The sequence below is a fragment of the Schistocerca nitens genome, chromosome 5 (assembly GCF_023898315.1).
Source record: "Schistocerca nitens isolate TAMUIC-IGC-003100 chromosome 5, iqSchNite1.1, whole genome shotgun sequence".
Lineage (NCBI taxonomy): Eukaryota > Metazoa > Arthropoda > Insecta > Orthoptera > Acrididae > Schistocerca > Schistocerca nitens.
In genome coordinates, this window is record NC_064618.1 from 487,576,176 (window position 1) to 487,602,597 (window position 26,422).

General features: G+C 44.9%; 1 protein-coding gene across 1 annotated transcript in view; it reads left to right on the forward strand.

Moving 5' to 3' along the window:
- Positions 1-26,422, forward strand: part of LOC126260547 (protein nervous wreck) — a 778,787-nt gene that overhangs the window by 229,617 nt on the left and 522,748 nt on the right. The window contains exon 2 of the mRNA XM_049957881.1: positions 15,322-15,419. Within this exon, the coding sequence (XP_049813838.1) occupies positions 15,322-15,419 (98 nt within the window). The remainder of the gene's footprint in view (positions 1-15,321; positions 15,420-26,422) is intronic.

The window sequence follows — 26,422 nt, forward strand, 5'->3', positions numbered from 1 at the left end:
AATACGTAATTCTTGTATTACCTGTGTCAGCTGATCTTGTACTTCCCGGATTTCTCTTTGGTATTGCATATTAATTTGATTCTGATTTTGATTGAATTTCCTAATTTGTTCGCACTCTTCTGTGTCATTAAAGACTACCGGTTTTGTGTCATTCAGATTATCATCTACCTTCGTAGATAAATTATTTAGCTGATCCGAAAGTTCAACTACTTTCTCTGATAATGAACTAATTTCCTCCATGTGTCTTTCTGAACCAATTTTCAGAGTATCTACTGTGTCCTTTAAGTTTTCCTGAATTTGTGCAAGTTGCGTAACCGAATCGGTAGATGCAACTGAGTCAATTTTAGCTTGCAAGGTCACATGATTTTCATGAACAATAGTTTGCAGTTCTTTTATGGCTGCTTCGTGATTCTGTAATGCATTTTCATGACCCGAAAAAATAGGTTGTAAATGCTCACAAATCTGTGTTTTTACGTCATTACAGACTTTTTGACATTTAGATACGATTTTATGTAACTCAGTAGTTAAATCTTCACATCTTTGTTCAAGCATGGTGTGAAGATTTTGTTCCATTGCGTCTAACTGTTGCTGTGTTTGTCTCTGGTGTTGTTCCATTGTGTCTAACTTTTGAAGATTTTGTTCCATTGTGTTTAACTTTTGAAGCTTTTGCTGTGTTTGTCCCATTTGTTGCATTCATTGTAATAACAATGCACTGGTGTCTGAAACATGTTCCTCAGTGCTTCTCGGCAGTGAATTTGCACCGGCAACAATCACATTTCGACAAGCAGAAAACGGTGAGGATCCAAAACCTGAATCTACAGTATTTGCGACATTGTGTCCTGTCATTTCGGATTTCTGAGGCAAGCTGTTGCCGACCGATCGATCGATAATGCTTCCCTGTTCACTAATTGTTTCACTGCCTACACCATTATTTGCAGCCCGCTCCATTTCCCTATGCACAATTACCAAATTACTACTTTGAACATTAGTTAATTCATTACACGGTGGCGCTAACACACTGCTTTTGTCTTCACTGTCATGTCTCAGTTTGCTTTGGAGCCTAGTATTACGTTTTTCACACGCCATTATTGTCACAATATTTCACACGATAACACAGAAAAGCACAATTTGAAGAGCAAAATAAGGAAACACATTAACATAGCATTGAAAATAATATCTAATTAATCGCAAGCGCAGCTGCGAAATACTTGGTGCAAATCTACATGCATGCCGCAACTGTTTTACTGTACGAGAATGAAAAGCTACAACTACAAAGGAAATTCTCTCTACGATTACGCGCTAGCAATAAACAAAAGCTACACTAATTACACAAACTACAAGAAAAAATCAGAAGATTCCAGTGAGGTATCCTCGGCTAAGGGTCGACATATGAAACGTCCCCTTTGAACAATTATACATGACTGTGCTTAAACTGACACACAATATTTTTAGCGCAACGCAATCTGACTTTCAATAAACCCTACAAAAGAATGGACCTGACTAACATTAACCTATACCTTTCACAAATCACTTACCTCACAAAAATCTTCGTTACTCGAACTACTGCAATACAGCGAGCGCCACTACTGCCAGCTAAATAAAAGATTCAAACTACGGAAGGCACTAACTACTGATAGGCATAGTTAGCAAATGAAAAATTTTAACAGAGAACAAACAATGTATTTACCTTAATAGTGTTGAAAAATCATAATATACATAGCAGTTCATGACATCCAGTCTTACAAATTTCAAAACTCCGTCATTTCTCTCCCCACATCCACCACTGCTGGCGTCTCACCTCCAACTCCGCAACGCTACGCGCTGTTAACAGCCAACTGCCCAACACTACAATAGCCAACAACAATGCAAACCAGCCACAGACTGCACGCAGCACAGCCAGTGATTTTCATACAGAGCGCTACGTGGCGTTACCAATAAGAAAACCTAAACAGCCTACTTAAAAATCGTAGCAAGTACTACTGTGTCAAGGAAGGAGAGACGCAAGGTTTTATGTGATGCAGCGTCATGGGTAGCAGCAGCCATGGTCTCCGAGCTGATAGTCCATGCTGCTGCAAACGTCGTCGAACTGTTCGTGCAGATGGTTGTTGTCTTGCAAACGTCCCCGTCTGTTGACTCAGGGGTCGAGACGCGGCTGCACGATCCGTTACAGCCATGCGGATAAGATGCCTGTCATCTCGACTGCTAGTGATACGAGGCCGTTGGGATCCAGCACGGCGTACCGTATTACCCTCCTGAACCCACCGGTTCCATATTCTGCTAACAGTCATTGGATCTGGACCAACGCGAGCAGCAATGTCGCGATACGATGAACCGCACCCGCGATAGCCCCTATCCGACCTTTATCAAAGTCGGAAACGTGATGGTACGCATTTCACACACGAGGCATCACAGCAACGTTTCACCAGGCAACGCTGGTCAACTGCTGTTGTGTATGAGAAATCGGTTGGAAACTTTCCTCATGTCAGCAAGTTGTAGGTGTCGCCACCGGCGCCAACCTTGTGTGAATGCTCTGGAAAGCTAATCATTTGCATATCACAGCTTCTTCTTCCAGTCGGTTAAATTTCGCGTCCGTATCTCGTCATCTTCGTGGTGTAGTAAATTTAATGCCCAGTAGTGTAGTTCGTTCGTTATAAGGTTGCCTGCTCGGTCTTTAACTCTTGGTTTGTAAAACAGCACTACTGATTTGTACCACGCTTCCCGCTGCTGCAGAAAGCTTCGGCTGCTAAATTTGATAACGGGTTCCCTGAGGCAGCACTCTCAGAGTTAACGATATGACGTCTTGAGGCAGGCGTTAAGCCCTCGGGATCTTCGGTGTCCGCCCAAGCACTCTTCCGGGGATTGGGGCGCGCGCTCAGCAAATTGAGTCGCAACGGCGAAGTAATTAAACCCAGGAGGACGCTTCCAGCATCAACCCCGGTGGCGCCTCAATTTTTTTGGTCCTCCTCTGACTAAGCAATTTACTCGCTAGTCAGTAAACGCTCTCTTTCGAGAATAGTTTCACGGGAAACGTTCTACGTTGTAGTGAGCTCTGCCCCGAACCGAATGACATGATTTCAGCCAGGGATGTGTGATTGGGGGGGGGGGGGGGAGGGGGAGGGTGGCGGGCAATACATTGGATCACTTTTCAGACTTAAACTTCTAGCTACCTCTGTAATAAGAGTTTAATACATTTTCTTACTCCACTTTGAAATGACACCAAACACTTTATGTGTGCTCCACCCTTTTTCTGAAATTACAAAAATTTTTCAGGTCAAGTAAGGTTTTTCCAAATGAGAAAACTCTTCTAAGGTACAATATGGTTATGTACCTAAGAACAAATGTTTTATTCAGATTTAATAGTGCTGAAATAGACAAAACCTTCTCAATAGTGTATTTAATAGGCTACGTGTAACGTGATAATTCTAGTGCGCTACAGTAATCAGTATGTGAAATCAAATTAAGAAGAAGTATTACTAGAAATCAGTAAAAGTTAAAAACATTTTGAAATAGAATCTATAGGTAACTAACACAAATCTATGTTTTTAAGACAGAGAAAATTGTTAAGTTATTAAAAAGACTCAGCTCGTTTGCAAATATAGGAAGATCCGTGATAAGAGACCGCCTTCCGGCGGGGACGAGAAGGAGGTTTGTGTTTAACGTCCTGTCGACATCTAGGTCATTATAAGACAGAGCACAAGTTCTGATTAGGGAAGGATGGAGAAGGAAAGCGGCCGTGCTCTTTCAGAGGAACCATCCCGGCAACTGCCTTAAGCAGTTTAAGGAAATCAAGGAAAACCAAAATCAGGATGGCCGGACGCGGCTCTGAACCCGTCGTCCTCCCGAAAGCGAGTCCAGTGTGCTAACCGCTGCGTCACCTCGCTCGCTTCACCTTCCGTTTCCAGGACGAGATGGCCCACGGCCGACGAAGTACAACGTTACTGTTCCACAATTTATGTTACTAGTTTTAAAAAATATATACAGAATCTTAATCACCAAAAACTGTCTAACTGAAGAATTTACAATATCCTCCAAATAGCTTTAATATATTACAATTAAAAACTGAAGCAGTCATCAATCCAAACATTTCTTGTACGTCACAGTGCTTTACTAGGCATGGTCCTGTTTTAGATGGTACAGCGCTGTCCTTCTCTGACTTCTGAACTGTCTTACGGAACCACTTCTAGTGGTACCTTTAGTTTGTCGCGTATTCTAAACCATGGCGCACCTCGGAATTTTTCACATCAACAAACATTGCCATAGGGGAAAGAAATGATAAGTGGCAGTTAAAAATCGTATGACCGCCCTCGGATCGAAAGTGAGGCCTTTGAGTTATTTGTAAATGGTTCAAATCGCTCTGAGCACTATGGGACTTAACTTCTGAGGTCATCAGTCCCCTAGAACTTAGAAATACTTAAACCTAACTAACCTAAGGACATCACACACATCCATGCCCGAGGCAGGATTCGAACCTGTGACCGTAGCGGTGGTGCGGTTCCAGACTATAGCGCCTAGAACCGCTCGGCCACACCGGCCGGCAGTTATTTGTAGTGTGGCTCTTTACCACTGAGCCACTGAGTCTCACTAATGTATCAGACAGCACTTCATAAGCAGGACTAGTAATATTTACAAACGCTCCACAAAATACAAGCTCATGTCTCACAACAACAAAAATAATAGAAAATGTCTGAATCTGCTTACGGCGGTTTGTAGTGATGTGAATCTAAAATCGGTTACTTTTACAAACCTGTTCAAAATTATTGTAAAAAAAAAACAAGAGACCTAGCTGAAGTCATGGTCGGGAAAGAAAGCTTTTCGCCTCGTTTGCCTTAAGCCGTTTATAAACTACACATATACGCGTGAACAGCCGATTACACCACAATTTTTGTTGTTTAAGGGGTCCATAACCACATTTTTTGCGCTTAGGTACTTATGATTATTTGGTTGTATACCATAGATAAGATAAGAAAATAAAACAGAATCTAACAACACAACTACAGGCGTAAAAATCAAATGTTAAAACTGCTTAAAAAGGTAATGTGTCTATGGTTCCTGAAAAATATTATAATCAGCTCCAAAATGAGAAATTTAAAGGTGATTATTTGAGAAAGCATTGGATTTAAATTAAGTGTAGGTAAAAATTGCACGTTTGATACATTTCCTTTATTTTGCATTTGCCTAACAAACAGGTTTGCTTACAGTTACAATATGTTAGAATAATAAATAAATAAATAAACTGAACTCCGCCCGAACAGGCAATGAAGGCCCCACGGTACCGACCGACCGCCGCGTAATCCTCAGCCCAAAGGCGTCACTGGATGCGAATATGGAGGGGCACAAAGCACACTGCTCTCCCGGCCGTATGTCAGTTGACGTGACCGGAGCCGATACGTGTCAGTCAAGTAGCTCCTCAGTTTGCCCCACAAGGGCTGAGTGCAGCCCGCTTGCCAACAACGCTCGGCAGACTAGATGGTCAACAGCGCTTAACTTCGGTGATCTGGCGGGAACCGGTGTTACCACTGCGGCAAGGCGGTTGGCACGAATGTACTCTAAGGATCGATCATAAAGTTTCCGTTTGAGGGCGTTGCTCCAGCGCGTATGCAGTGCAGCGCAGCTCCGACGCGGTTGGGTAAGCACAGACATGAAGCCAAGGGATTAGTGTGGCATTCATCATGTGTTTGTGACATCCATGCATTAAATGCAAAAATGTAACTATGGCGATGTTATTACCAAATGCGTCCAAATAGAACAAGCGCGAATACCGGTTCTGGACTGTACGGCTTTTGAATGGAAACTTTTTGATCGCCCATTACATATTTAAAATCGAAATGCTAATTTTTGCATTGCACATGGTATCTGAACTTCTTGTTCTTTCTTCACAAAAATATAGTGCATCATAGCGACATTAACAACTCATTATAATTACTAATGATTTAAATTCTTTGTTTAATTTCATCGGTTCGAAAATCGCAACTTATATCCACTATTGGTCATTAAAATTGCTACACCAAGAAGAAATGCAGATGATAAACGGGTATTCATTGGACAAATATATTATACGACAACTGACATGTGATTACATTTTCACGCAATTTGGGTGCATAGATCCTCAGAAATCAGTACCCTGAACAAACACCTCTGGCCGTAATAACGGCCTTGATACGCCTGGGCATTGAGTCAAACACAGCTTGGATGTAGTGTACAGGTACAGCTGCCCATGCAGCTTCAACACGATACCACAGTTCATCAAGAGAAATGACTGGCGTATTGTGACGAGCCAGTTGCTCGGCCACCATTGACCAGATGACCAGATGTTTTCGATTGGTGAGAGATCTGGAGTATGTGCTGGCCAGGGCAGCAGTCGAACATTTTCTCTATCCAGAAAGGCCCGTACAGGACCTGCAACATGCAGTCGTGCATTATCCTGCTGAAATGTAGGGTTTCGCAGGGATCGAATGAAGTGTAGAGCCACGGGTCGTAACACATCTGAAATGTAACGTCCACTGTTCAAAGTGCCGTCAATGCGAACAAGAGGTGACCGAGACGTGTAACCAATGGCACCCCATACCATCACGCCGGGTGATACGACAGTATGGCGATGACGAATACACGCTTCCAATGTGCGTTCACCGTGATGTCGCCAAACACGGATGCGACCAACATGATGCTGTAAACAGAACCTAGATTCAACCGAAAAATTGACGTTTTGCATTGGTGCACCCAGGTTCGTCGTTGAGTACACCATCGCAGGCGCTCCTGTCTGTGATGCAGCGTCAAGGGTAACCGCAGCCATGATCTCCGAGCTTATAGTCCATGCTGCTGCAAACGTCGTCGAACTGTTCGTGCAGATGGTTGTTGTCTTGCGAACGTCCCCATCTGTCGACTCAGAGATCGAGAAGTGACTGCACGATCCGTTACAGCCATGCGGATAAGATGCTTGTCATCTCGACTGCTAGTGATACGAGGCCGTTGGGATCCAGCACGGCGTTCCGTATTACCCTCCTGAACCCACCGATTCCATATTCTGCTAACAGTCATTGGATCTCTGCCAACGCGATCAGCAATGTCTCGATACGATAAACCGGAGTCACGATAGGCTACAATCCGACCTTTATCAAAGTCGGAAACGTGATAGTACGCTTTTCTCGTCCTTACACGAGGCATCACAGCAACGTTTCACCAGGCAACGCCGGTCAACTGCTGTTTGTGTATGAGAAGTCGGTCGGAAACTTTCTTGTCAGCACGTTGTTGGTGTCGGCACCGGCGCCAACCTTGAGTGAATGCTCTTAAAAGCTAATCATTTGCATATCACATCATGTTTTACCTGTTGGTTAAATTTAGCGTCTGTAGCACAACATCTTCGTGGTGTAGCAATTTTAATGGCCAGTAGTCTAGTAAAATTTTATACTCTTAAATAATAAACTTTAAATGCTCGCCACAGGCTTCTAAACCGAATATTGCTCCAAGATGAATGTGACCCCAAGATCGAGATGCTATTTTTGCAAGTTGGTAATCATAAAATTCCTGTTGATAGGACCCACATAATAGTTCATCCTGGCAGCGTACAGATCCTAAATACTGCCGTGTGTAGTGGTCGTGAAACCGCGTCACAGATTGGGTTATGTAAACTTACTTAGATTACGTATCTCAAAGTCTTAGAAGCTTCTTCGCCAGCTAAGGGTACAGATATTGCTTCCATCTCATGCCTTGTTTATGTTCTGTAGGTCGTGCCTCGTACCGCATAGACATACAAGCCGTCATTGTTAGTGATGGCTGCAGGAATAAATTACTGCCACACAATATCTCGGATCGAAGTACAGGGTGTCTTCTTCAAACCTTTCATATTTCAAAAGCTTAGGAAAGAAAGTACAGTAGACTTGTATGCCCCAAATGCTAGAGCTTCCAAAAGAATTTACAATCCCGCATCAGACGTGGAAACTATTATCACGAAAGTGCAGCATGACGTGAAAATGGCGAAATCACAGGAGCGCGCGCAAGCAGTGATGCGGCTTGCAGAACCAAAGTCGTCGATTACTCTGCAAGGGAATTATCGTAGGCTGTATGGAAGCGATTCACATGAAGTGAAAACAGTAAGTCTCTGGCAACTAGAAGTGTTCTGAAACATTATCGCGCGCGGAGGATGTCGTAGTATTTTGGTAGAGACATTGGGAGACATGAGACAAGCGTCTCTCAGAAGCTTACCTAAGTCAGTTCGGCAGGCATCTGGGCGACTTATACACCCTCAGCACTGCATCGTGTAGTAAACCAGAATCTCCGTATGTACGCTTACAATGTGCAAATTCTGCACCATCTGATTCCGAACGACGAACAATGGGGAGAACAATTTGCTACGGATATTCTGCAGAATAACATGAATGTTAGCTTCCTGAAAATATGTTTATTCTCAGATATGGCAACTTTCATGTGTCAGGAACTTTTAATAGGTATAATGTTCCGATTTGGGGATCGCAACATACACATGCTATCGATGAACATGTTCATGGTAGCTCTAAAGTTGATGTCTGCTATGGGCTAATGCACGAGGGCTGAAGCATCGTCCTTCTTTGCAGAAAATAGAGTGAATGGGTCAGTGTATCTGGATATGTTGCAGCAGTTTGTATAGTGTTAGATACAACTTGCAAACCCATCAGCATCTTTCAACAAGACGGACCTTCGCTGCATTTGTCAAGGGCTGTTCACAAGTTCCTGGATAAGAAATTTTCCAGTCGCTGGATCGGACATGGAAGAGCCACTGCCTGGCCACCCCATTCCTCCCAGCTAGAATTCTTCTTGTGAGGATACGGGAAGGACAGCGTGTATGCGACAAAAGTGGACAATATTCCTATATTAAGACGTCGTGTCACGAATGCAATTGCAACAGAGACACAGTAAGTACTACAGAGAACATTGCAAGAAACTGAAAACAGACTCGATACTCTTCGTGCTGCAAGTGATTCACGTCTAGAAGTCTACTGATGATTATTAAATAAATTATTTTATATGCTTTAGCATGTGGTGCAATTTCACTATCGTATCTGCTGTAATTTTTTTTCCCCTGGGTCTTTGAAATGCTGGAGCTTTGAAAGGAACACCACCATATACATTCAGCTAACGCAACCATTAGCATTCTGAAATACACGCTTCAGGAGTTTGAATTCAGTGTTAATTTCGGCATTTTGTCTTCAGCATACAAACAAAGACATTTTCAAAAGTCAGTACTGAGATATTTAAATTTTTCTTATTAGCGCTTGTTAATTAATTTCTGGTGTTTTCTCGGATGACCGGAGACTGTGGATCGCATTTGCAAAGGGCGTTTTGTCTTTCGGGAGATAATTTACGTAGGTACGAGGAACCATGAAAAGCTTTAGGAAGGCGTTTAATTAGAGTTTGGAGCTACACAAAGCTGTGCACTCTCCGTGTTCCCGGATGTACAAATGACCGCTCTTAACACCACAATTCAGTTAAGGCAGCAGTGGGGCGTCCACAAAAGCCTCACGAGAATGGAGAGGAAGTAACTCGAGGCGCTGCGCTGAAAAAGGAAACCGGCGTAGGGCGCAGTGAAGCGGAAAGCACATTTTGTATGTTAGGACCATCGCGCTGTCCAAGCTTGCGACGAACATAGGACACGCGACTTGGTAACATTTTCAATTCATTGTGGCTAGACGGTAGCACTACATTAGGCTTTGTGTGTCGTGCACTGAAAATGGTAGTTTGTTTCCCGTTCTGCGCAATGTAATGCAGCAACTGTTGATCACTTTCGATGAAAATGTTTAGGTAGAGGAGGGTTGGCGAAGACAGGAAAACCGGAAAGTGGCCTTCTTCCTTTACTGCGGACGGAGAAGGACTGTAACGACGTATTCTCGTGCTTGGAGAGTCTACTAAATATTGTTCGTAAAACTCATTAATTGCAGTTTCAACCGTTGTAGCTATGAATATGGTATACGAACGACCTAACAACAGTTTTTTTTTTACAAAACTTATAACGGGCGAGTAGTCGTTGTGCTACGAGTTGAACCAAAAACTAAGCAGCAGTAGGACGTGTGAAAAACCTATCTAAGTTTTATGAGCCGTGAAGAGATACTTCACCATAACCGTGTTTCCGAAAGTCCAGCACCAATCCAGTATTATTGTCTTCGAATGCTATGACGTGCGTGACAGACACTGGGGCAAGGAGACCGAAAGATCCAATCTTTGGTTATTACAGGACGATAATGCTCCAGTACAAATATGTAACCTAAAGGGAAACTGCTCTCTTAGGCGTTACTGGCTTTATCTTCGGGACTGAACAGTTCTCGTTACTTTCAGCTCCTCCCTCGTAGTACGTTACATCCATACATTTCATCGATCAGAAATTTCATGTTGATTCGTAAATAACATCGAATAACCATATCTAAGATGAGTACAACTGCAGCAGTAGCACCAAATATCTTATTTACTGTGGGGTTAGAGTTTATACTGTTTTGTTAACGTACGACCAAAAATACACGCCATAACTATTATGCTTGACTACTAAAGTTGCGCCAAGATTTATTCTGTCACACTAACTGCAACATCGACATTTCAGTTAGATTGGCAGGCTCGATAGAAAGTTATTTTATACTGAGTAGTAAAGGACCGTCTACGTCGAGCATATGTGCTGGACGGGGATGCCAACTCTTGTTATCTATGTGTCGTGAGTCATGCCTGTATACCACGGTCGGTCAAAGCAGTAGTCGCGGACGGCATCTTTGAGTCCCGGTCCGGCCCACCATATGAATCTACTACCTGTCTTTTCGACTAGCATGTTGTTTATGAAATGATGTACGATAGGAGGGGTAAATTTAACTACGAAATAATGAGACTGGTAAAGTTGTAGCACTTGAAAATAATACTTGCATGTCATTCTGTGTGGCCGGCCGAAGTGGCCGTGCGGTTCTAGGCGCTGCAGTCTGGAACCGCGAGACCGCTACGGTCGCAGGTTGGAATCCTGCCTCGGGCATGGATGTGTGTGATGTCCTTAGGTTAGTTAGGTTTAACTAGTTCTAAGTTCTAGGGTACTAAGGACCTCAGAAGTTGAGTCCCATAGTGCTCAAAGCCATTTGAACCATTCTGTTTGAGGAACGTTTAAGAAATATAGCTCGCATTGGAGCCGTTGTTGATTTACATCACTAAAATATATCAAGGCACAAAAAACGTGAAGAGCCGTGAATGAGAAGATGAAACGTGAAACTCCAAGTGTTAAGAGGGTATGTGACTACAATATCGTGTCAAATTTACAAAGAATTTCCCAGCTTCAGCCCATTTGCCAGTATGACGTTGCACCTCCTCCGGCCTGTATCCGTGTACTGATTTGGTTGGCGTTGTACTCTGAAGAGCCAAAGGAACTGGTACACGTGCCGCACTCCATAAATCCGAAACAGTTTGAGGGGTAGAGAACTCTTCCGAATAGCACGTTGCAAAGCATTACAGATATGCTTAATAATGTTCATATTTGCGGAGTCTGGTGGGCAGCTGAAATGTTTAAACTAAGAAGAGCCACTCTATAGCAATTCTTGACGTTTGGGGTGCCGCATTGTCCTCATGGAATTGCCCAAGTCCGTCGAAATGCACAATGGACATGAATGGATGCAGGTGATCAGACAGGATGCTTTCGTATGTGTCATCTATCAGAGTCGTATTTAGACGTATTAGAGCAGCCGTATCGCCCCAACACGACACGCCTTACACCATTATAGAGCCTCCACCAGCTTGAACAGTCCTCTACCGACATGCAGTGTCTACATCTACATCTACATCTACATCCACAGCCATACTCCGCAAGCCACCTGACGGTGTGTGGCGGAGGGTACCCTGAGTACCTCTATCGGTTCTCCCTTTCGCGATTACTAAGTGATCCTGTAACGAAGCGCGCTGCTCTCCGTTGGATCATCTCTATCTCTTCTATAAACCCTATCTGGTACGGATCCCACACTGCTGAGCAGTATTCAAGCAGTGGGCGAACAAGCGTACTGTAACCTACTTCCTTTGTTTTCGGATTGCATTTCCTTAGGATTCTTCCAATGAATCTCAGTCTGGCATCTGCTTTACCGACGATCAACTTTATATGATCATTCCATTTTAAATCACTCCTAATGCGGACTCCCAGATAATTTATGGAATTAACTGCTTCCAGTTGCTGCCCTGCTATTTTGTAGCTAAATGATAAGGGATCTATCTTTCTATGTATTCGCATCACATTACACTTGTCTACATTGAGATTCAATTGCCATTCCCTGCACCATGCGTCAATTCGCTGCAGATCCTCCTGCATTTCAGTACAATTTTCCATTGTTACAACCTCTCGATATACCACAGCATCATCTGCAAAAAGCCTCAGTGAACTTCCGATGTTATCCACAAGGTCATTTATGTATACTGTGAATAGCAACGGTCCTATGACACTCCCCTGCGGCACATCTGAAATCACTCTTACTTCGGAAGATTTCTCTCCATTGAGAATGACATGCTGCGTTCTGTTATCTAAGAACTCTTCAATCCAATCACATAATTTGTCTGATAGTCCATATGTTCTTACTTTGTTCATTAAACGACTGTGGGGAACTGTATCGAACGCCTTGCGGAAGTAAAGAAACACGGCATCTACCTGTGAACCCGTGTCTATGGCCCTATGAGTCTCGTGGACGAATAGCGCGAGCTGGGTTTCACACGACCGTCTTTTTCGAAACCCATGCTGATTCCTACAGAGTAGATTTCTAGTCTCCAGAAAAGTCATTATACTCGAACATAATACGTGTTCCAAAATTCTACAACTGATCGACGTTAGAGATATAGGTCTATAGTTCTGCACATCTGTTCGACGTCCCTTCTTGAAAACGGGGATGACCTGTGCCCTTTTCCAATCCTTTGCAACGCTACGCTCTTCTAGAGACCTACGGTACACCGCTGCAAGAAGGGAGGGGGGGGGGGGGGCAAGTTCCTTCGCGTATTCTGTGTAAAATCGAACTGGTATCCCATCAGGTCCAGCGACCTTTCCTCTTTGGAGCGATTTTAATTGTTTCTCTATCTCTCTGTCGTCTATTTCTATATCTACCATTTTATCATCTGTACGACAATCTAGAGAAGGAACTACAGTGCAGTCTTCCCCTGTGAAACAGCTTTGGAAAAAGACATTTAGTATTTCGGTCTTTAGTCTGTCGTCCTCTGTTTCAGTACCATTTTGCTCACAGAGTGTCTGGACATTTTGTTTTGATCCACCTACTGTTTTGACATAAGACCAAAATTTCTTAGGATTTTCTGCCAAGTCAGTACATAGAACTTTACTTTCGAATTCATTGAACGCCTCTCGCATAGCCCTCCTCACACTACATTTCGCTTCGCGTAATTTTTGTTTGTCTGCAAGGCTTTGGCTATATTTATGTTTGCTGTGAAGTTCCCTTTGCTTCCGCAGCAGTTTTCTAACTCGGTTGTTGTACCACGGTGGCTCTTTTCCATCTCTTACGATCTTGCTTGGCACATACTCATCTAACGCACATTGTACGATGGGTTTGAACTTTGTCCACTGATCCTCAACACTATCTGTACTTGAGACAAAACTTTTGTGTTGAGCCGTCAGGTACTCTGTAATCTGCTTTTTGTCACTTCTGCTAAACAGAAAAATCTTCCTACCTTTTTTAATATTTCTATTTACGGCTGAAATCATCGATGTCGTAACCGCTTTATGATCGCTTATTTCCTGTTCTGCGTTAACTGTTTCAAATAGTTCGGGTCTGTTTGTCACCAGAAGGTCTAATATGTTATCGCCACGAGTCGGTTCTCTGTTTAACTGCTCGGGGTAGTTTTCAGATAAAGCACTTTAAAAAATTTCACTGGATTCTTTGTCTCCCAGTCTATATCCACCAAATTAAAATCTCCACCCAGAACTATAACATGGTGGGGAAATCTACTCGAAATATTTTCCAAATTATCCTTCAGGTGCTCAGCCACAACAGCTGCTGAGCCAGGGGGCCTATAGAGACATCCAATTACCATGTCTGAGCCTGCTTTAACCGTGACCTTCACCCAAATCATTTCAAATTTCGGATCTCCGTCAGTTTCCTTCAATACTGTTGCACTTCTTATCGCTATAAACACGCCCCCACCTTCACTGTCCAGCCTGTCTCTGCGGTATACAATCCAATCTGAGTTTAGGATTTCATTACTGTTTACGTCTGGTTTCAGCCAACTTTCTGTCCCTAGTACTATATGGGCGTTGTGACCGTTTATTAATGAGAGCAGTTCTGGGACCTTTCTATAGACGCTCCTGCAGTTTACTATTAGCACATTAATATTGTTAATCCCTGTTGCATTTTGCCTACTCCTACCTTGCCGCGTCTCAGGAGGCGTCTTGTCGGGCCTAGGGAGGGAATTCTCTAATCTAAAAAACCCCCATGTGCACTCCACACGTACACTTGTAGCCGCTTCCGGCGTGTAGTGCACGCCTGACCTATTCAGGGGGACCCTACATTTCTCCACCCGATAGCGGAGGTCGAGAAATTTGCACCCCAGATCTCCGCAGAATCGTCTGAACCTCTGCTCGGCTCCAAACCAGAGGACCGCGATCGGTTCTGGGAACGATACTACAAATAGTTAGCTCTGATTCCACCCCGCGAGCGAGGCTTTCCGCCTTCACTAATTCCGCCAACCGCCTGTACGAACTGATTCATGAGGTTGTCTGCATACCCGTGTGCGTCCATCCGTTCGATACAGTTTGAAACGAGACTCTTCCGACCAGGCAACTTGTTTCCAGTCGTCAGCAGTCCAAAGTCGGTGTTCATGGGCCCAGGCCAGGCGTAAAGCTTTGTGTCGTGCAGTCATACAGGGTACGCCTTCTGCTCCGAAAGCCCATCTCTATGGTGTTTCGTTGAATGGTTCGCACGCTAACACTTGTTGATGGCCCAGCACTGGAATCTGCAGCAATCTGCGGAAGAGTTGCACTTCTGTCACGATGAACGATTCTCTTCAGTCGTCGTTGGTCCCATTATTGCAGGATCTTTTTCCAGCCGCAGCGATATCGGAGATTTGATGCTTTACCGGATTCCTGATATATAAGATGCACTCGGGAAATTGTCGTACGGGAAAATCCCCACTTATACTTGAGTATTATACTTGAGTATTTCTGGTATCTCAACTGCAGATTTTTCAGCGCTCATTTAACTTTAGGACTCTGTATTTTCAGAATGAACAAAAATGGACTTGTACCACTATTTAAAAAACCCCTTCATATGATGGATGAGCATCTGATGCTTTTACTAACATGCCACGTTCACTTACTGACCAGTTGCTCATCTACGTGTCTCCTTGTTACAGGGGACCTATGCCAAGTTCCTCACGAAGTTCCACTCGGAGCAGGTGACAAAGCTGCAAGCCAAGAACCAGCATGAGTGTGACCTGCTGGAGGACATCCGGTGAGTAGCACTGATTTAAGTATACGTCTGGTAACTGCAGAGCTGCAACAGTCACATTCTTCTTTAACTTAGCAATCAATTTATGTTCTGCACATTGCATTAAGCAGGCACGTCTATTTCGGTTGATGTTAGGTTTCGAATGAAAGAACCATACCCATGAAGATATAAAATACACTGTGGTACACAATTAAAGGATCACGTTTTTGAAACCCCGTAATTAATTCTCATTTTGACGCAGAAGCTTGGAGTTTGACTGAAAGCTACCTACAACATTCTTCCGTACCGGTGCAAAAGCGTGGCACCCTGCGGCCTCAGCTCCGACTTCAGAAGCTTCTGTGTCGTGCAAGGTGAGTTAATGATGTTATATTGGCACTAAATTTCACCACAATTCCTCCCAACGTTACGTGGACATGGCACACGATGGGTTGACGTCACGCCCCTTTAAGCGCATTCCACCCCTTCTTTTGACGCTTCTGCAATGAAGATCAGAAAGGCGACATCCACCGCTGAAATTACGCGCTATCGTTATGGGTGTCCGAGGAAACATTTCAGACACACCGCTGCTCAGAATCTACCGGAAAAGATCCTGTGGGGTGGCATAAAGGGCGTCAATGAAACCACCCCTTTCCTTGGAGCGTTGATTCCCATACACCTGGCGCTCGAAACGACCTTTTCGCAGTGTGACAGGCAGCAGGGCGACGTTTTTGACAATCTTTGATACTGCTGACCTCCCCAGACGTTTCAATCCTGTGGCGCTGCATCCATGTGGAGCGCATCGTAACCATAATTTTTGTTCTCGTATGCAGGTTGGAACCGTGAATTTCGAACAAGATCTGAAGCAGCAGAGCATGCTTATGGATTTTCAGCTCTTCTGCAGTTCACACATGCCTGAGTAAAACTTCAAAGGGATCTTGTCCATCAGTTTGACAACACCCTCAGTGGCACCAGCCCACATTTATTGAGAATTTTAAAAATTTACCTATACTGAGACAACCTGTGACTTAGTCTTAGGCGCCTACATGCAGATAACTACGCGACGTCACCCCGATCGTAGATGCTTGCTCGCAGGCACCTAGGACTGCTTCACAGGTTGTCTCAGTAAAGGAACGTTTTCGAAATTCTCAATAAAGTTGTGCAGGTGTCATAGAGAGTATTGTCAAACTGTAGGGGGGGGGGGGTCTTAGAGGGACCCTCCCATGATCACGCCAGAGGAGAGCGCGAAACAGGAGGGCTGAAAACGCATAATATCCTTTTCTTATTCGTATCACATTCAAATTTCGTGTAAAGCTTTTGAACGGTTCCTAGCGGTTCCACCCTGTGCATGAGAGCAAAAAATGCAGTTGTGCATACACATCAAAGGAGTGTGATCATGTTCATTGCGGATGCAGTCCTTAGAGAATGGGTTCAAATGTCCGGGGATGTAAGCAGTGTCAAATGTTGTTAGTAATAAATACTTGTTTAGTAAATAAAACTGCCTTTTCCTGCTGCTAGTTACTTTATTTATCCCATACGCGTTTCGCCTTCTCCTGTTCTAAGGCATCATTAGTGGGATCTATAACGGTACAGTTTTGTCAGTTTTAGATTATTGAACAGTTCACTTCGCGATCTTTTTGTAAAAAAAAGTGATTACTTACGATTTGCTGACATGCGTTTCCTCACATCTGGTCTGGAGGTCGCACTACTACTTTTATTACTGCCATATAATCACATCTTTGTGTTCTGGCCTTCCTCACACTGTTCACCATGTTTCTCACTCTTTTTTGTAGTGGGCTATTGTTCTTCTGTCACTCGATACAGCTATTTCGTCGTACACTGTTTTTCACAACGTAAATATTGCGTCTTTATTATGTGTTTCATCTTCTTTGGTATATTTACCTATTTGTTGACAACCTAACGAAATTCACTCCTGGAAATGGAAAAAAGAACACATTGACACCGGTGTGTCAGACCCACCATACTTGCTCCGGACACTGCGAGAGGGCTGTACAAGCAATGATCACACGCACGACACAGCGGACACACCAGGAACCGCGGTGTTGGCCGTCGAATGGCGCTAGCTGCGCAGCATTTGTGCACCGCCGCCGTCAATGTCAGCCAGTTTGCCGTGGCATACGGAGCTCCATCGCAGTCTTTAACACTGGTAGCATGCCGCGACAGCGTGGATGTGAACCGTATGTGCAGTTGACGGACTTTGAGCGAGGGCGTATAGTGGGCATGCGGGAGGCCGGGTGGACGTACCGCCGAATTGCTCAACACGTGGGGCGTGAGGTCTCCACAGTACATCGATGTTGTCGCCAGTGGTCGGCGGAAGGTGCACGTGCCCGTCGACCTGGGACCGGACCGCAGCGACGCACGGATGCACGCCAAGACCGTAGGATCCTACGCAGTGCCGTAGGGGATCGCACCGCCACTTCCCAGCAAAGTAGGGACACTGTTGCTCCTGGGGTATCGGCGAGGACCATTCGCAACCGTCTCCATGAAGCTGGGCTACGGTCCCGCACACCGTTAGGCCGTCTTCCGCTCACGCCCCAACATCGTGCAGCCCGCCTCCAGTGGTGTCGCGACAGGCGTGAATGGAGGGACGAATGGAGACGTGTCGTCTTCAGCGATGAGAGTCGCTTCTGCCTTGGTGCCAATGATGGTCGTATGCGTGTTTGGCGCCGTGCAGGTGAGCGCCACAATCAGGACTGCATACGACCGAGGCACACAGGGCCAACACCCGGCATCATGGTGTGGGGAGCGATCTCCTACACTGGCCGTACACCACTGGTGATCGTCGAGGGGACACTGAATAGTGCACGGTACATCCAAACCGTCATCGAACCCATCGTTCTACCATTCCTAGACCGGCAAGGGAACTTGCTGTTCCAACAGGACAATGCACGTCCGCATGTATCCCGTGCCACCCAACGTGCTCTAGAAGGTGTAAGTCAACTACCCTGGCCAGCAAGATCTCCGGATCTGTCCCGCATTGAGCATGTTTGGGACTGGATGAAGCGTCGTCTCACGCGGTCTGCACGTCCAGCACGAACGCTGGTCCAACTGAGGCGCCAGGTGGAAATGGCATGGCAAGCCGTTCCACAGGACTACATCCAGCATCTCTACGATCGTCTCCATGGGAGAATAGCAGCCTGCATTGCTGCAAAAGGTGGATATACAGTGTACTAGTGCCGACATTGTGCATGCTCTGTTGCCTGTGTCTATGTGCCTGTGGTTCTGTCAGTGTGATCATGTGATGTATCTGACCCCAGGAATGTGTCAATAAAGTTTCCCCTTCCTGGGACAATGAATTCACGGTGTTCTTATTTCAATTTCCAGGAGTGTATATGTTCGAGACTAACTTCTATTTATGATGTTTATACCGTGTGTGTGTACAAGTGAGAGAGAGAGGGGGCCACAGCAGACTTTTTTTTTTTTTTTGGGGGGGGGGGGGGGCGTGCGGGCGTACTAGCTGTTAGCGAGTGGTCGGAAATAAAACTCGTTGGCTCTGTCCCCTCTCTCTCTCACTCATACACACGCGCACACGCACACACACACACACACACACACACACACACACACACACACACACACGGTATAAAAATCATTAATAGAAGTTAGTCTCGAACATATACTTCGGTAGGTTACCAACGATTTTTTTTTTTTGCCGGGGGGGCGGGGGTTGGCAGGGGGGGCGGGGTGCGGGTGTACTAGCTGTTAGCGAGTGGTCGGAAAAAAAAAACCTCGTCGGCTCTATCCCCCCCTCTCTCTCACTCACGCACACAAACACGGTATAAACATTATAAATAGAATATACTTCGTTAGGTTGCCAACAAATAGGTAAACGTACCAAAGAACATAAAACACGTAATGGATTCGCAATATTTACGTTGTGAAAAACAGTGTACGACGAAATAATTGTATCGAGTGACAGAAGAACAATAGCCCACTACAAAAAAGAGTGAGAAACATGGTGAACAGTGTGTGGAAGGCCAGAACACAAAGATGTGATTATATGGCAGTGATAAAAGTGGTAGTGCGACTTCCAGACCAGATGTGAGGAAACGCGCATCAGCAAATCGTAAGTAATTCCTTTTTTTACAAAAAAATCGCGAAGTGAACTGTTTAATAAGTTAAAACTAACAAAACTGTATCGTTGTAGATTCCAGTGAGTATGCCTTAGAACAGGAGAAGGCGAAACACGTATGGGATAAATAAAGTAACTAGCAGCAGGAAAAGGCAGTTTTATTTACAAAGCCGGCCGAAGTGGCCGTGCGGTTAAAGGCGCTGCAGTCTGGAACCGCAAGACCGCTACGGTCGCAGGTTCGAATCCTGCCTCGGGCATGGATGTTTGTGATGTCCTTAGGTTAGTTAGGTTTAACTAGTTCTAAGTTCTAGGGGACTAATGACCTCAGCAGTTGAGTCCCATAGTGCTCAGAGCCATTTGAACCATTTTTATTTACAAAACAAGTATTTATATGCTTGCTGCGGTGGATGGCCACACAAACAGACTTGTTTTTAATAATGTCCTCCTGTTGCCCATCAGACTGCTAACTGTCGTTTTCGAGCGCGAAATGTGTGGAAATAAACGCTCTGAGGAAAGGAGTGGTTTCATTGAAGTCCTTTATGCTACCTCCCGAGGCCTATTCGTGTCGATTCCGAGCGGCGGTATCTCTGAAATGTTTTCCTCGGCCACCGATACGAAAACCGCGTGATTTCAGCTCTGGGCGTCGCAATTCTGACCTCCAATGCAGAGGCGTCAAACGAAGGGGTTAAACGTGTGGAAGATGGGGGTGTGCTACCTTCTCATTATGTGAAACGTCTGCAGTGACGGCGGTCAGAATTTTGGTGAACTTTACACTGCTGGCCACACCACGAAGATGACGTGCTACAGACGCAAAATTTATCCGACAGGAAGAAGATGCTGTGATATGCAAATGATGAGCTTTCCAGAGCATTCACACAAGGTTGGCGCCGGTGGCGACACCTAGAACGTGCTGACATGAGGAAAGTTTCCAACCGATTTCTCATACACAAACAACAGTTGACCGGCGTTGCCTGGTGAAACGTTGTTGTTGCAGAATATGGAATCGGTGGGTTCAGGAGGGTAATACTGAACGCCGTGCTGGATCCCAACGGCCTCGCATCACTAGCAGTCGAGATGACAGGCATCTTATCTGCATGGCTGTAACGGATCGTGCAGCCACGTCTCGATCCCTGAGTCAACAGATAGGGACGTTTGCAAGACAACAACCATCTGCACGAACAGTTCGATGACGTTTGCAGCAGCATGGACTATCAGCTCGAAGACCGTGGCTGAGGTTACCCTTGACGCTGCATCACAGTCAACGACGAACCTGGGTGCACGAATGGCAAAACGTCATATTTTTGGATGAATCCAGGTTCTGTTTACAGCATCACGACGGTCGCATCCGTGTTTGGCGACATCGCGTTGAACGCCCATTGGAAGCGTGTATTCGTCAATGGTTCAAATGGCTCTGAGCACTATGGGACTTAACTTCTGTGGTCATCAGTCCCCTAGAACTTAGAACTACTTAAACCTAACTAACCTAAGGACATCACACACATCCATGCCCGAGGCAGGATTCGAACCTGCGACCGTAGCAGTCCCGCGGTTCCGGACTGCGCGCCTAGTGTATTCGTCATAGTCATACCGGCGTATCACCCAGCATGATGGTATGGGGTGCCATCGGTTACACGTCTCGGTTACCTCTTGTCCGCATTGACGGCACTTTGAACAGCGGACGTTACATTCAGATGTGTTACTACCCGTGGCTCTACCCTTCATTCGATCCCTGCGAAACCCTACATTTCAGCAGGATAATGCACGACCGCATGTTGCAGGTCCTGTACGGGCAATTATGGATACAGAAATGTTGGACTGCTGCCCTGGCCAGCACATTATCCAGATCTATCACCAATTGAAATCGTCTGGTCATCTGGTCAATGGTGGCCGAGCAACTGGCTCGTCACAATACGCCAGTCACAACTCTTGATGACCTGCAGTATCGTGTTGAAGCTGCATGGGCAGCTGTACCTGTACACTATATCCAAGCTCTGTTTAACTCAATGCCCAGGCGTATCAAGGCCGTTATTACGGCCAGAGGCGGTTGTTCTGGGTACTGATTTCTCAGGATCTATGTACCCAAATTGCGTGAAAATGTAATCACGTGTCAGTTCTAGTATAATATATTTGTCCAATGAATACCCGTTTATCATCTGCATTTCTTCTTGGTGTAGCAATTTTAATGGCCAGTAGTGTAGTGCCAATGTACCATCAATAACCCACCTTGCACGACACATGAACGTCCTTCTGTTCCGTTTTTCGCATTTGTGACACCTTGCTTCTTGAAGCGTCCTCGTACTCGAGGATGACGTCGCAGGGCGCCACGCTTTAGCACCATTAGAGAGGAAGTTGTTAGGCACATTTGAGCCAAATTTCAAACTTCAGCGTCGGAGTGGGAGACAATTAAGGGGTTTCGAAAAAGTGATACTTTAATTCTGTTGCTGAGATTGTTTAAAGAAGCAAAAATATTGAAAAATAACAATAATTTGGCAGTATACGGTACTAAGCAGTCTCGAAATGTAATGATTAGAATGATAAAACTGAAGGCATGGAAGTACGTTCTCTGAGTAGAATACCTGTGCCATGTCTTGGTGCTATGAGTATATTAGGAGCCCGCACTCCAACCACCTATGGGAAGCAATTCTCCTTGCCGTTCGTGATCATGTCATCTTCGATCAGTACACAGCCTCCTACATACAATCATCATACTTTGTATCCGAAACTTACAGCACTTTCACTTTATGAGCATATTACTACGGCACTAGAAACTCACTAGGAAACACAATTCGACCTTCAGATTATGTTTTAAGCTTCATTCAACTCTTATTCAATGGTCTAAAGGGCTGGGTTTAACAGAGAAAAGTCCAACCATAGTTCCCAAAAAATCATTTCCACATATAATATCAGTTCTGCCATTCTAACTTGGGTGAAGGGATGGTGAAATGAGAAATGCTAAGCGGTTTTGGAATAGCATCTATTGACCATACTTTTCCTCAGTTCCTCACTTAATAAAGTCAATAATCGACTATCTCCGAATTCTATCGCAGTTGTTTCAAATGGTTCAAATGGCTCAGCACTATGGGACTTAACTTCTGTGGTCATCAGTCCCCTAGAACTTAGAACTACTTAAACCTAACTAACCTAAGGACATCACACACATGCATGCCCGAGGCAGGATTCGAACCTGCGACCGCAGCGGTCGCGCGGTTCCAGACTGTAGCGCCTAGAACCGCTCGGCCACCCTGGCCCTCTATCGCAGTTGCGTTTGCACAACGTGTTAGTGAGATGACACTGTGTAAATTCTGCTGTGTTTTGAAAAAGGAAGCAAATGTAGGTTGTACTCAAAATTCTTCACTCACGACGTTTCTCTGAAAGTTAAAAAGGCAGACGAAAATAATCGTTGCTTTTGTTACATTTTCAGCAGAATCCTTTATACTAACAAAAGGAGAGGTGACAGTAGATCGTTTTGAATGGTCACCACGTAAGTGAGGGCATGGAGGGGCTCCACTTAATATTAAAAAAAAAATGTGAGCATAGGCTCAGTTTAGAATGCCATTTCCCCTCCACCACTCGGCAATCCCCCTACAGTGCCTTCCCACAGACCCTACCACTACTGCTTTCCCCATACATGCCTTGTCAGTTCCACATCTACTGAAGATATTATTCTGCATGGATTCTTCTGTGGGGTATAGATGGTCTCCATTTAGTGTGAGGATTGTGCATTTACACTGGTGCGCCTTGATTTAATCACATCTGAGACTCATAAACATGCGACAGTGCCCAGTGTGGTAAACTGTGCTGGAGAAAATGGCAGAACAGAGGCTACTGCCGTGCTGGCTCAGCGTTTCGCCGGTGTTGGCAGCAGAACTTGATAAGCTGCCAGCTGGCTCGTCTGGCTGCAGCTTGAGGACGTTGATTTGGAAAGGCAGTGGCGAAGCAGAGCAGGGTGCTCAAGCTGCATTGTACCATTCCTCACTGGTGACACTGAACTCCACTGAGGACAGAGGTTTAATTTTACCTTCATTACACAGGAGGCTGTGTAGTCTGTTCACAACATCCTGAATGAGGTTTCCTAGCTCTGGATGAGCTGAATCCGGTAGAAGTGAGTCCCCAAACTTTGGGCCACGAGTGTTTGCTGACAGACCGCTGCCAACGTTGGAGGTCTGTCAACATAGAACTTGTGGGCACTGTAGCCGTTAGGAAGTTATTGTTGTGCCCTGTCGCACTTGCCAGCAAGCACACTGTATGTCAGCACTGTGTGAGGAAAAAAACGCAGCAAATCTCCCTGCTGCTGCCAGTCTGTTGGGGTTTGGTAGGCTATCTTCCACGCCCTTCCACGCCCCCTACCCTCTACTCCCCCTCCAAGCCTCCTGAAATGTCAGCGAGGACGTCATGAACAAACTATATGTATTGATGTCCTATTGTACACAGTATTCAGTACGCAAGTTATAAGGGACACCTACCAAGTATATTAATTACAGTGGAAATAAACAGTCAGAAACAATGAACACGAATTCAGAAGTTTGGTAGATTACGTTTTAGCAACAAGTAATTAGATTAAAACTGTGTGCCGGACCGAGACTCGAACTGGGGACCTTTGCCTTTCTCGGGTAAGTGCTCTAGCAACTGAGCTACCCACTTACGACTCACGCCTCGTCCTCACATCTTTACTTCTGCCAGTACCTCGACTCCTACCTTCCAAACTTTGCAGAAGCTCTCCTGCGAACCTAGCAGAACTAGCAGCCCTGAAAGAAAGGATATTGTGGGGACATGGCTTAGCCACAGCCTTGGGGATGTTTCAATAATGAAATTTTCACTTTGCAGCGGAGTGTGTGCTGATATGAAGCTTCCTGGCATATTAAAACTGTGTGCCTGACCGAGACTCGAACTCGGGACCTTTGGCTTTCGTGGGCAAGTGCACTACCAACTGAGCTACCCAAGAACGACTCACGCCCCCTCCTCACAGCTTTACTTCTGCCAGTACCTCGTCTCCTACCTTCCAAACCAGGAAGTTTCATATCAGCGCACACTCCGCTGCAGAGTGAAAATCTCATTCTGGAAACATCCCCAAGGCTGTGGCTAAGCCATGTCTCCGCAGTATCCTTTCTTTCAGGAGTGCTAGTTCTGCTAAGTTCGCAGGAGAGCTTCTGCAAAGTTTGGAAGGTAGGAGACGAGGTACAGGCAGAAGTAAAGCTGTGAGGATAGGGCATAAGTCGTGCTTGGGTAGCTCAGTTGACAGAGCACTTGCCCGCGAAAGGCAAAGGTTGCGAGTTCGATTCTCGGTCCGGCACACAGTTTTAATCTGTCGGGAAGTTTCATATCAGCGCACACTCCGCTGCAGAGTGAAAATCTTATTCAACAAGTAATTAAGTTCACAGAAACATAGCCTACAGGTGTCATTCTCTGTTGTGTAAGAGAAAATGTCAGTGTTACAGTCATTCAAAAAGTGCACACGTGAAAACAAATGAGAGTACGCTCTCCTGAGAGTAAGTGGAGTGATATACACAGGTGACTGAGAATGGGACAGAGTGGTTGGTAGATGTTCCACGACTTTTCAGCTCGCACAGCTTTTTCTGCTGGAACATTGATGTGTGCGTGGAACTGGTGCCTAGAGAGGGATGCACACAATGACAAACAGAACCAGAACCACACATTGTGGCCACAGCAGTGCATGGCCGTCATTTTCAACGTATTTCCGCTAACAGAATGATTGAATTCATCTACTGCGTTGATGTTGGAGCACTCAGCAAATGTGCACTTTGACGTATTATTGTCTTCTGTGGGGTGAACCAGTGGCACGTTTGCCATTGTCTTGGGCCTACCTGTCCAGAAATAGTTAACATTTCAGACTGCAGTGGGAATATGAACACTCCTTTCTTCCTTCCCCCTCATCCCACTCTCTCTTTTTTGTCCTTTGCATCACATTCGCTCTTTATTTTGTACTTGTAACATGGTAGTCCGTGCCAGTACCCACTTGTACACCAATATTTGCTTATTTTGTACATATAACATGATAGTCCGTGCCAATACTCACTTATACACCAGTCTTTGCTTATACATTTTTATTAATTTAAACTTTGTGCATAATATAAAATTTACTTGTTGAAAGCTACTTTGTGATGCTTTTGTTTTTGTATCCACATACAGTTGTAAAATGCCACATATCTTTAGAAAAACATTGTACAGCTGTAAACTCCCGCTGATGTTGTATAGACTCTCTGTTTAATCTTATATCATTGAAGATGTTCTGGAAAGTTGAAAGCCAGTCCATAACGAATTATTAAATAAATATTAACGTGGAACATCAGTAATGTGTATTTAAGTTTTATAATACCTCTATGTTCCACCATGTGCCGACGGAATATTCCACAAATGTTAAACGAAAAAAATCCAGTTGATGAAACGAAATGTGCGTATGGCATCTTTGGTCGGGAGGCCACTTCTGGGGGTTTGACTGCCTGATGCAACTCTTTTTCTTATTGACGCCACTTTGGCAACTTGCAGGTCGATGACGATGAGCACAACACACACATGCAGTCCCGAGCAGAGAAAATCCGCGCTCCGGACAGGAATCGAAACCGGGGCCCGTGACCTAGCGTCAGCGATGCTAACCGAAAGACAACGAACTACTGATAATCCACTTGATGGTGGAGATCCAGTCCTCCGAAATCTGTAGTGGGAATATAAATAAAAGTGTGTCCTTACAGTTGTTTTCTTATTTCTATTGATATTCATGACAATTACTATCAAGCTATTTTAAGCTGTTCGCTTCAACTGGTGAACTATTGTGTCTTAAGGAGAAGCAGAAATAAGAGAGTAAAATCTGTCTACCCTATCTTGTTTCTTTATCTTGTCACCAATATGAAAGACCCAATATCAAACGCTGCAGCCAATGGCTCCATAAACCACCGAAATTCGGGAATAAAGCATTTATTAC